At 40.2% G+C, this 13141-nt stretch overlaps 1 protein-coding gene across 2 annotated transcripts in view; it reads right to left on the reverse strand.

Annotated features, from left to right (window-relative positions):
* Positions 1 to 13141, reverse strand: part of b4galt1.2.L (UDP-Gal:betaGlcNAc beta 1,4- galactosyltransferase, polypeptide 1, gene 2 L homeolog) — a 52517-nt gene that overhangs the window by 22952 nt on the left and 16424 nt on the right. For both annotated transcript variants that reach the window (XM_041561209.1, XM_041561207.1), the window contains one exon: positions 8455 to 8690. In XM_041561209.1, the coding sequence (XP_041417143.1) occupies positions 8455 to 8690 (236 nt within the window). The remainder of the gene's footprint in view (positions 1 to 8454; positions 8691 to 13141) is intronic.

Genomic DNA, 13141 nt, shown 5'->3' on the forward strand with positions numbered 1-13141 from the left:
AACAAAAATTGTTGGCTTTATTACGACGTTTCGGCTCCTAAACTCGAGCCGTCATCAGGAAGTGAAACCCCAACCACAACAAACCCTTTTAAACCCCAAAACGGCGCCAAAATTCAGGATGTGACATCATAGAGTTAGGTATAAATACATACAATTCATCAGTGCGCTGCTCCTATTGCATAAGGTAAGGTGCCCGTGAAACTTCTTGGTGCAAAGGGCCCAGGTCCCCCGTGTATATCCAGCGTTGTGAGTATCTATGTTAGCGCCTACCAAATCAGTGTATCACCAATAAGTGAGTGTGCGCACAGTCAATTTATTAGACCAGCACTTACCGGCAGGATACAGCTTACCTGACGAGAGGGATCATTAGCACAGAGAAATACCGTAGCGATGTCGCCCTTACTGCAGACGGCGGGCCAACCATCAGTGTCCCTAGCGTATCCGTGTTCATCCACAACTTAGGTATTGTCCAGGTACTGACAGCGTCCAAGAGCAGAAGGCGCGTGCTGCCCTACACCACGTCACGAGCAGCTCCGTCCTATCACAGGCAGCCCTTATTGGCCACACCTCTTTGCACATCGCCCAGCAAGGGAATCCCTTGGAATGAGGGATATTCTTGTCACTTTGTTAGACCAGGTGTTGGTGGGCTTGTCACACCGTCCAGACAGCACTGCCCAGGGGTGTCAGCGAGAGGCAAGTATAATACCTGCCCCGCGCTCACTCCTTTGCGGGCAGTTTTGGGCTGTATGTACCTAACGGGCAAGCAGCCATTCACACAGGTCCTGGTGCAGTGTGGTATGTTCGTTAGGGAGCTCATTCTCGTTAGTCGCCTTAGCACAGCGCCTCTCTGCTGCCCTATGTGTGATCTACGGTCGCATGTACGACAGGTTGGTCCGTCATCATGCCAAGGGGCCGACCTTGTTGTAATCCCACTCGTCTTCATGAGAGCTGGCCTGCTATAGAAATAAAATAAAAGGCCTGAACATATAGTTGGTTGGCCATTATATTTACATCGAGAGTCAGAAATGTCAGCTGCCACCAATCAAGTGTGTCATCAAACATTAATGGTTATGGAGAAAGTAAAAACAGCACAAGTATTTTAAAATGTAAGGAAATGATCTGTCCTAGATGCAATAAACTCCAACACTGGCAGCTTGAGAAATCAATACGGTACCACACCCACTCCCAGCCCGGGCCCATGTATATAATTCATGCAATAGCTGTTATCATATTCATGTTGTCCATTAAAGAATAATATAACACAACTGTCAGAGTTTTCATCTAAGGTAAATACGATCTGGCTTGCTTATGAACCAGTCTTCTAGTGTCAATAGAAGGGGGACATGGGGAGTGTTTCATTTAAACCTTTCGGTGTCAAGGTGTCTAGTTTGTAGATCCACATGGACTCCTTCTGCAGTAGTAAAAGGCCTCTGTTGCCACCCCTCCTCGGAGAAGGGACATGGTCAATGATCATGTGCCGGAACTGTGGCAAGGTGTGCTTACTCTTCAGCCAATGTTTAGAAATGGGTTGGTCAGCTTTCCCAGTGGTCAGGGCACTTCTGATGGCACAGCGATGGTTGTTCATCCGTTCACGGTACGTGGTGGAGGCCTTCCCAATGTAGTGTAATCCACACGGACACCAGGCCATATATACTACATGATCTGTAGTGCAAGTGACCCTGTGATTGATCCGAAATTTGGTTCCAGTTCTAGGATGGGTAAAGTGTGTGCCCTGTAGCATTCCTCTGCACGTTAGGCAATTGGTGCACTTGTAGCAGCCATCTTTCAGCGGTCTCTGCAGCCAGGTGGCCTTTGCAATGGGATCTCCCGGTAAGTCTTTTACCACAAGTAAGTCACTAAGGTTTCGTCCTCTCTTATATGCCAACATTGGATCCCTCTTACCAAAGAAAGGCAAGTTGGTGTCGGTGTTAATGATTTCCCATCGGTCCTTCAAAGCATCTTTCAACTGGAAACTTGTGTCAGACCATTCAGTCACAAACACCATATCACCAGCCACCTGGCTGCAGAGACCGCTGAAAGATGGCTGCTACAAGTACACCAATTGCCTAACGTGCAGAGGAATGCTACAGGGCACACACTTTACCCATCCTAGAACTGGAACCAAATTTCGGATCAATCACAGGGTCACTTGCACTACAGATCATGTAGTATATATGGCCTGGTGTCCGTGTGGATTACACTACATTGGGAAGGCCTCCACCACGTACCGTGAATGGATGAACAACCATCGCCGTGCCATCAGAAGTGCCCTGACCACTGGGAAAGCTAACCAACCCATTTCTAAACATTGGCTGAAGAGTAAGCACACCTTGCCACAGTTCCGGCACATGATCATTGACCATGTCCCTTCTCCGAGGAGGGGTGGCAACAGAGGCCTTTTACTACTGCAGAAGGAGTCCATGTGGATCTACAAACTAGACACCTTGACACCGAAAGGTTTAAATGAAACACTCCCCATGTCCCCCTTCTATTGACACTAGAAGACTGGTTCATAAGCAAGCCAGATCGTATTTACCTTAGATGAAAACTCTGACAGTTGTGTTATATTATTCTTTAATGGACAACATGAATATGATAACAGCTATTGCATGAATTATATACATGGGCCCGGGCTGGGAGTGGGTGTGGTACCGTATTGATTTCTCAAGCTGCCAGTGTTGGAGTTTATTGCATCTAGGACAGATCATTTCCTTACATTTTAAAATACTTGTGCTGTTTTTACTTTCTCCATAACCATTAATGTTTGATGACACACTTGATTGGTGGCAGCTGACATTTCTGACTCTCGATGTAAATATAATGGCCAACCAACTATATGTTCAGGCCTTTTATTTTATTTCTATAGCAGGCCAGCTCTCATGAAGACGAGTGGGATTACAACAAGGTCGGCCCCTTGGCATGATGACGGACCAACCTGTCGTACATGCGACCGTAGATCACACATAGGGCAGCAGAGAGGCGCTGTGCTAAGGCGACTAACGAGAATGAGCTCCCTAACGAACATACCACACTGCACCAGGACCTGTGTGAATGGCTGCTTGCCCGTTAGGTACATACAGCCCAAAACTGCCCGCAAAGGAGTGAGCGCGGGGCAGGTATTATACTTGCCTCTCGCTGACACCCCTGGGCAGTGCTGTCTGGACGGTGTGACAAGCCCACCAACACCTGGTCTAACAAAGTGACAAGAATATCCCTCATTCCAAGGGATTCCCTTGCTGGGCGATGTGCAAAGAGGTGTGGCCAATAAGGGCTGCCTGTGATAGGACGGAGCTGCTCGTGACGTGGTGTAGGGCAGCACGCGCCTTCTGCTCTTGGACGCTGTCATTACCTGGACAATACCTAAGTTGTGGATGAACACGGATACGCTAGGGACACTGATGGTTGGCCCGCCGTCTGCAGTAAGGGCGACATCGCTACGGTATTTCTCTGTGCTAATGATCCCTCTCGTCAGGTAAGCTGTATCCTGCCGGTAAGTGCTGGTCTAATAAATTGACTGTGCGCACACTCACTTATTGGTGATACACTGATTTGGTAGGCGCTAACATAGATACTCACAACGCTGGATATACACGGGGGACCTGGGCCCTTTGCACCAAGAAGTTTCACGGGCACCTTACCTTATGCAATAGGAGCAGCGCACTGATGAATTGTATGTATTTATACCTAACTCTATGATGTCACATCCTGAATTTTGGCGCCGTTTTGGGGTTTAAAAGGGTTTGTTGTGGTTGGGGTTTCACTTCCTGATGACGGCTCGAGTTTAGGAGCCGAAACGTCGTAATAAAGCCAACAATTTTTGTTTTTCACTATAAAGTCCTGTGTGTGCGGTTCTTTTGTGCGCTACAGATTACTGTTTACAACCAGCACCCAGGCATTACCATTGAGTGACGGGTGCACCAGTTCTGAACTTTATATATATATATATATATATATATATATATATATATATATATATATATATATATATATATATATATATATATATATATATATATATATATATATATATATATATAAAACCATACAATTCATGTGTGAAACATACAAATCAGTTTAGGCATATATATAAATATATAGTTTATGTTATGCTTTTAGACAATGCTCCCATAGGAATGGAAACCATCTTTGCCTTCCCATACTCCAGCAAAGCCACCCTTCCAAGCAGGCCGGGCAACAAGTATCAAGAAAACTTTGGAACTTGTAAGTCAACTTGTCTGATGGCTAACTCTTCGGGAAGATGTCAAAGACTTACATTATCTGTACCTCTTCAAAATCTAGTCATTCATGTCCATGCGGTCTATTGCAACCGCTACCCATTCCTTCCTGTCCTTGGACTCACTTAGGTATGAACTTTATTATCAAACTGTCTAATTCCAAGGGGAACACTGTTATATGGTTAGTTATTTACCTCTTCAAGAAGATGGCACACTTCATCCCTCTTCGAAAACTTCCTTCTGCAGTAGAGCTTGCCCAATGTTTATTCAATACATCTTCCGACTTCATGGTTTCTGGTGGTGATTGTATCAGAAAGAGGTTCCCAGTTTGTGTCAAAGTTCTGTCGGTCCTTGTGTAAAGATCTGGGTATTGCTCTCCAATTCTCCTCTGCCTACCACCCTCAAACCAACAAGGCAACTGAGAGAGTAAATCAAGCACTATAACAGTTCCTGAGAAGTCACGTATCTCTCTGTCAGGATTATTGGTCCAGTCTACTCCCCTGGACAGAATTAGTTTATAACAACGCTTGCCTCAACTAGTAGATCGCCCTTCTTGACCATGAATGGGCAACACTCGAGACTTCCTCTTGTTGGATGTTCCAGCAGCTTATGATCATGTGGCCCACATGTCCGCCATTTGGTCTGCCACCAAAAAAATTTGGAAAAGAGTACATTGGTCCACAAAGACTATGCCGATCGAAGACAGAAATCTTCTCCCCAGTATAAAGTAGGAGACAAAGTGTGGCTTGCAACTAGAAACATTAATCTTAAAATTACTTCTCCCAAGTCCGGGCCAAAATTTGTTGGTCCTTTCCCCATTGTAGAGATTGTTAACCCTGTGGCAGTCAGACTTCAACTTCCCCCTGAAATGTGAATCCCTAATGTTTTCCATGTGTCTCTGGTGAAACCATCAACCGCTAATTGCTTCTCTTCTGAACAACCTCCTCCTTCTTCTGTCACTGTGGACAGTCAACAAGAATACGAATTAGAATTTTGGACTCCAGAAACTCCATAAATTCACTACAGTTCCTGGTACACTGGAAAGGCTTTGGTCCAGAGGAATGTTCCAGGGTTTACATTCTGATGTCCATTCCCCCCTGGTTAGTGCGGGAATTCTACAAGCAATTTCTTCAGAAGCCAGGATATAATGGTCCAGTAGAGGGGGTACTGTCAGGAGCACCCAGCGGCGCTCCCATCTTCTTCTGCACCGCATCCAAGATGGCAGCACCCACGTGGATTGCGGTGCTGGCACTCTGACGCACGCAAATTCAAAATAAAGGAGCGCCAAGGTCACGGGTCCCTGCTTGTATTCCTGGGCGATTCTCAATTCATATTAACTTGATTTTTGGACTTTTGACACTTGTTTAAGATTTTAACTATGATCCTTGCTGCCTGCCTATTGAACTCTTGCCTGTATCCTGACTACAATTTCTCCTTAATCCTTAACCGCAAATTGGATTTTCAGTTAAGTGCTCCTCCTTGGTCCAAACTTCTCCGCTACAGGAGCTTTAAGCTCAAAAAAAATTCTAAATGCATGCTCTTTAGGTATAAAAAATTGTTTATTGGGTCATATTAAAATATCAAAAACACCCCACATGGAGCCTAACATGTTTCATGCTTACCTAGCACTTAGTCATAGTCAATCTCTAATGGGAGGCATGTCCCAGATACTTATATACCATCTCATATAAACCCTCCCAATGTTAAAACCAATCACATTTCAACACATCTGTTGTATAAGTCATTAATTAGAACCTTGTCTATTGGTCTGCTCATTAGACAAGGTTCAAATTAATGACTTATACAACAGATGTGTTGAATTGTGATTGGTTTTAATATTGGGAGGGTGTATATGAGATGGTATATAAGTATCTGGGACATGTGTCCCATTAGAGATAGCTTTTTTTGAATAATATGTTATACCTCTGTTTGGTTACTAGAGGTTCCTAGCATGCCAATAATGGTGATTTATGCTACTTATAGCTCTATATCATAGAATTTAGCTATAGCTCTGACACATACCAGGCATACTTATTAAAAGGGTTCACAAACCCTGCATAACGACCTGAGGAAAGATTGTTGAATCTAAAACCTGTAATGCCACATTTTTCTTGTATAATAAAGGTTTATAAGCTTTCAAGAGGTTTTTTATTTCTGACTTGTTAAAAGGGTAGTTCACCTTCAAAATCAGTTCAGTACTTTTTTTCAATTTCTGCCCATTACTATTATTTCTAAGAATTAAGTTTAAACTTTGATTTTCCTTGCTCTAGTGTTTCAGACTAGCCAGGTGCAGAAAAACTGTAACAATTTGCTATATTAGACAAAACATTTTATAGCTGCACCAGAAGAATACCAGCTAATTTCTCAATTTTCACATTTGACTTTTATAAACCCCAGGGAATATATACTCAGAGTGAAGAAATATATTAACTGTTTTATCAAATTCAACCTTTTGTCTGCCAAACACGTACGCCGTACATGCTGGCAGGCAAGTGCTCTATCTGCCATGAACGTACTAGGTAGGAGAGTGTTTCTCTCTCCACTTCTGTCACAGAAGCAATAACAGTCCCATTGGCAATGCGGCTGACACAATCGTTGCAGGGCCAACCTGCGAGTAGCATATTTTGATTGTGTACCTGCTACTGTACCAGCTTTCTTCTCCCCCAGCTAGCTCCAGCACCACCCACACCATAGATAATTAAAAAATGAAAGCCAATTGTCTCAGGATATCATTCTCTACATCATACTAAAAGTTTATTTAAAGGTGAACAGCCCATTTAATACAGCACAATACTGTATTTGAAAGAAAATGACTGTGCTTTGAGTATTTGCAGCTTATGTTGCTTTAACATATTTCCATGATGTTACATTTTCCTGGATATTAATCCATTGTTTTGGTCCTCTGAAAATTTAAAAGGGGGATGTGTATGTGTGTATGTATGTGTAACACAGTGTATTCAACAGATCACTAAAATATATCTAAATAAAATTATACATACTCAAACATATTGTTTGTACAGGCACTTCAATCTTAATTATTGATTCCCAAAATAAGTCAAAAATATTCCAAATGCCAGCACTCTCTAGGGCATACATAAGTTAAGTGGTCCCATAAGGAATGCTTTAACTGCATATTTGATTTCCCACACCCAGTGGGGTTTATTTATCAGAGGGAAGTTAGAGGTCGCCACAGTCCTATAGAGTGAAATTCTGCCACTCTTCATTAATTTCTATGGGATTTTTAAAAGAGTATTTATCAATGGGTGAAAGTGAAAGTTCATTCTTTGATAAATACGCCTTTCAAAATCCCCTAGAAATGAATGAAGAGTGGCAGAATTTCAGTCTAGAGGACTGTGGCGATCTTTAACTTAACTCTTTGATAAATATACCCCAGTGAGTCTATCTACTCAACATAATAAAATGTACAAAAAGCCTAAATCAATACATGTAGTATACTACCCAGCTTTCTTCAGATGATTGTTCTCTAACATAAATAAACCCAAATAGAAATGCAAAGTAAACTTACTCAGCTCACCTGAACACTTTGCAATTTTTGACTGCTAATACCAGGTTTCCAGCTCAACAGAGAATCATTGACCCTAGAGTTAAATGGTTATGAAGTTAATGAGAGATGTTGAGCTGAAAGCATGGAAGTCTAAAACTGCTGATATGTCAGAAACGAGTACAGGTACAAGCAGAAAATGAATGTAAATCAAAAAACTAGAGAAGCATTCTGAGTAAATTTACTATTTGCATTTAGATCTATCTTAAGGTATGTCTATTAGATGCCCACGTTTAGTTAAACAGTATAATCTACTGTGGCACATTTTTGGGACAAGCTATGATTCATTAAATACTTTTTAGCAAAGAGGTAGCAACAGCAACCAAAATAGTTATAATAGGAAGGTTTCTATTGACACTTGCACCAAAATCATGTAAACTACCTGAAATTATTAATGTAAATATGAAATTAAGTTAAAAAGTAAACTGCAATCATTTTTAAAAAAAACAAGCTAAACATATACTTGTTCTTATATAGTCATCCATTTAATATATGATTTCATAATTAAAAGAAAATATTTTTTTAGCAATTTACCAATATGGGTGCTCAGTGGCCACAAATAAGGTTTGCTCCATGTCAATTTATTTGGGAGAAAAATAAGCTATGAGTTAAATAATTGTCCATATTTTTATTAATTAGACGAGTAGAATATATTACCTGATTAATAACATATACCCCATAATCAAGCTGCTGCCTCTGTAGAATTGGATGCATATAATGTAGCCAGTACTTAAGGTGATCATCACGATTTCTAAAAGGTATGATGATGGCAACTTTCTGCAATGCCTTACAGTTTTTTGGTATGTAGTGCCCTCCATCTGTTACATCTGGATTCGTTTTCCTTATATCTTCCAAATCCAAAGGCATGGAAAACACAATATTTAGAGGACCAACTGAAAAATAATGATAATAAACAATATTAGATGGACAGGAATTAATTAATTTGTGTTACCATTGCCAAAAATATATGTCACAAATGACAAACATGTCAGATACTATACTATAACTTCTAATTTTCATAGATATAGAATATTCAGTGGAGTTTTCTAAAAGTTATTGGTCCACACAGCAAAATCATTTTAGGGTCCCTCTAAATTTTGGGAATAAGACATTTTTCATAAACTTCAGTCAGTGTCCCACTGGGCCCCTATACCTCCAGCAGTTAGGGTGGCCCTGTTAAGGAACATGCATGAAAGTGGCCTAGTGATGGCTATTTTAAAAAAAAAACTATTGTATCCCACAACCTGAGTGTGGGCTAATAAAAATTCAGGGTGACCAGTGCTCTTTAAGAGAACAATTTTGTTTTTAATGTTTTTTTATTTTGCTCTGTTATAATAAAATAGTATTTTGTACTTAAAGTAACTAAAGTAGAATACATCTACATTGGTGACCAAGTAGACTTTTTAAGGGTTTTCATGTTTAAATGGTTTTAAATAGCCTGGTTTGGTGATCCAAATTACAGAAAAAAACTGACTGTAAAAAAAATATCAATGTACATTACAGGGCAGATTTATCAAAGGTCGAAGTGAATTAGAGGGAATTTTCAAAGTAAAAAAGTTCAAAACTCGACTTCGAATTCGATTTGAAGTAAAATAGTTCGAATATTCGACCTGCCAAAGTTATATGTTAGCCTATGGGGACCTTCTAGAGCATTTTTCTAAGTTTTTTGAAGTTGAAGAAAAATCGTTCGATCGATGGATGAAATCCTTCGAATCGTTCGATTTGAAGGATTTGATCGTTTGTTCGATCGAACGATTTTACTTCGACCTCTAAACGGTCAAATTCGGTGAAAAAAACTTCGACGTATTTATCACTTCGAAATTCGACCCTTGATAAATCTGCCCCTAAAAGATACCTATATATCATGTTGATCGACTTTTTTTGGTCTGCTTTTGTAAGTTGTTACTTGAAATTCCTAAACCTGATTGTTTGCCAAACTGGTTGTCCCTTCTCAACCTGTTAAGCTGGCCATAGACGCAAAGATCCGATCGTACGAATCAACGTACGATCGGACTTTCCCATCTCCCGACCCTCCACTAACCATTCAGATCAAAGTCTTTACCATTCCGATCAAATAAGAACAGATCACCCAATGTTCTGCCCCTGACAGCAATCGTACGATACTTATGTCTGACAACACTAGTGACAGGCAATACACGCAGAGATATTATCGGCAGCCGACAGAAATTTTCTAACCTGTCCGATCGACCAAACGACCGATCTCCGACGGACGAAAAATGTCGGGACTCTCCACACATGGTCCGAAAATCGTACGAATCCACAATTCGTACGATCGGATCTTTGCGTCTATGGCCAGCTTTAGAGTTTTTAATGCTAACAGACTACTGCTGCACAAATATGGCAGCCCCCTCATAGAGGAACATGGGATTAGAAAGGTAATGTAAAAGGATTAGGCAAATACCTTTACGGCAAAATAATAAATAGTATGCAATGACAAAAGTTATCATATATGTAAAGATAAAGGTTTAATTTCTGGTGTCATGAATTTAATCAGGAAAACCCCAGGCCCCTAGCTTCCCAGGTAATAAATTCCATACCTAAAATGTTAAAAATAATGTATATGAACACACACATATGTACATCACGAAATATTTAATAAACAGAATGTATTTAAAAAATATGTATCAATCCTAATATGCATATCATCATTAGCAGATATCTTAATAAAATCATTACAAGGTGCCATATACTGTACATGGGTCATCCTTTACGCATAAAAAGTACAAAACAGTATAACCCAGATGACTTCATAATGATCTTGTCTAACTTCTGATAAGTGGTAGATAACTTAGATAGCAGCATAGCTGTTCAGTGGGAGTCATTTCTGCATTGTGTCTCTGGAATCATGAGTTTGCTTCCAGCTTGGGAACTGTTTGTCATTTATATGTTTTTCCCATGTCTGTGTGGGTTTCCTCCCACATTTCAAAAATATACACGCAGGTTAACAGGCTCCTGATAAACTTGACCATATTTTTTGTCTATGTAATAGGCACCTTAGATTGCAAGCTAGTGAATAATAAACAATCTCTGTAAAATGCAGGAAAAATGTGTCAATAGGTGATCCACAAAAAAATATATTGGGGGTGCACCACACTTAAAACAAAACTATTTCATACTTAAAGGGATTACTGTCATGGGAAAACATGTTTTTTTTTCAAAACACATCTGTTAGTAATGCTGCTCCAGCAGAATTCTGCACTTCCCTTCTGCAAATCCCTTTTTTAAAAGAGCAAACACATTTTTTATATTCAATTTTGAAATCTGACATGGGGCTAGACATTGTCAGATTCCCAGCTGCCCCAAGTCTGCTGGAGAAGCACTGTTAACTGATGCATTTTGAGAAAAAAAAACATGTTTTCCCATGAAAGTATCCCTTTAAGGATCGGGTAGTGATTTCATAAGCATACTAATAGCACAATTGTATGCAAAGATGTGAAAATTATTTATTATAGGGCAGATTTATTCATTTCTAATAATGATCTTGTCTTTAAATCTGATTTGCAAAAGGTTACACCTTTTACCCAGTTGGACCATCTTAAATATGTTCAGATAAAACACTTTTTCTCCAGCTTAGGGGGCCAGGCTACGATGGGTAGACCTCTTTTTCCATTTGAGACCTTATGTGCGGCTAGTTCCCCACCAAGACATGCCATATCGCAAATTTACAACCTTTTACGTAAACACCAACAATTTCGCAGACCTGCCTTTTTAGATTCTTGGGCAGCTGATTTACATACATACTTTGATGATGACCACTTCAACAAATTTATGCTAAAACTTTTCAAAAGCAGCAGATGCTGCCGAATTCAGGAGACTAATTATAAGTTAGCCACTAGGTGGTATCTTACCCCTACACGATTAAAGTTGATATATAAAAGTACTAATGGTTTGTGCTGGAGATGTGGAGTAGAAGCTGGTTCTCTATTGCACATTTTTTGGACATGCCCGCTTATAAAAGTGTTTTGGGAGGATATCAGGCACGCCATGAAACTTATACTAACATACGATATACCTGATGATCCTGCGTACGTGCTTCTTTTTCATTCTGATACAACTCTCAAGGTCTTTCTGTCTACCATAGAACCACATCTTTTAAATGCTGCAAAACTTTTAATCCCGTTGAAATGGAAACAAACCACGACCCCGACATTAAGAGAATGGTATAAAAAAGTGGATGAACTCCACAGGTTCGAAGAACTTTCTTTGTTCGGGGCTGAACGTTCTCAGGAACATATTTCTATGTGGTTTCGGTGGGTTTCGTTTAAAGAAACTGACTTTTATAGGACTACTGCCCTGTAGTATAACTCCACTGCCTCCATCCAAGGGTCTCTTTGTTTCTCTTCCCCCCCCCACCTTCTTCTATCCAGGGGCTCATTCTATTATGATTGTATCTTTGGACAAGTTATATTTTGTTTATGAATGTGTACTGATAACATGTTGCTCAATGTACCCCTTTTCTTTTTTCTGTACCCCTTCTGCTATTTTTGGAAAATAATAAACAGCTATTTGATAGGGCAGATTTATTAAGGTTTGAGTTGTGTTTGCCACAAAAATTTGTGTTTTTGAGGTTATTTTGGAGTCCAAAATTTTTTGAGATTTATTATACCCCAACCCTGAAAATAACTTGAATCCAAAAATATAGCATCTAAAAACTTGTCTAGGTTATGTAGAAGTCAATGGCAGAGGTCCCTTGTTATTTCCTCAGCTAAATCCACTGATATCACTGATGTTACAAAAGCGGGTAGAATAAAAGTTCATTCATGAGTTAAAAACATAGCACATGTATGATTGGACTATTGTGTCCCACAAACCTGTCCACAGTGAGGTTGTGTATTCAGTATAGGTCACAAGTGCATTTAATAGTATCAAGACATGAATTTCACACAATCAATTCCTCACAGGGCTCTATAAAAAGTATATAATAGTATGTTCTAGTTCAGCAACATTGTAGTAGACAAGCAGTCAGCACAGCAATTTTCACTCCTTTTGTGGCTGGTGGACGTCCACCAGTGGGCCCTTTCCACTGGCACCACAAATCAACAAGAACTTCAGGACAGCACCAACAAATTCTTTTGTATTAAAACGCCTTTATTCGTGCTTCACAGGGGCAATGTTTCAGGCCACATGGCCTTTTGTCAAGCTTGGAGGAATGTTTTGGTTGTATAACATTAGATGTACTGCCCATTAGGGCCACCTGTAGGCTGCCTGCTACATACGGGCTACCAAATAGCCAATCACAGCCCTTATTTGTCATCCTCAGGGACTTTTTCATGCTTGTGCTGCTCCCCAACTCTTTTTACAATTGAATGTGGCTCATGGGTAA

Source organism: Xenopus laevis, chromosome 1L, assembly GCF_017654675.1.
Source record: "Xenopus laevis strain J_2021 chromosome 1L, Xenopus_laevis_v10.1, whole genome shotgun sequence".
NCBI lineage: Eukaryota > Metazoa > Chordata > Amphibia > Anura > Pipidae > Xenopus > Xenopus laevis.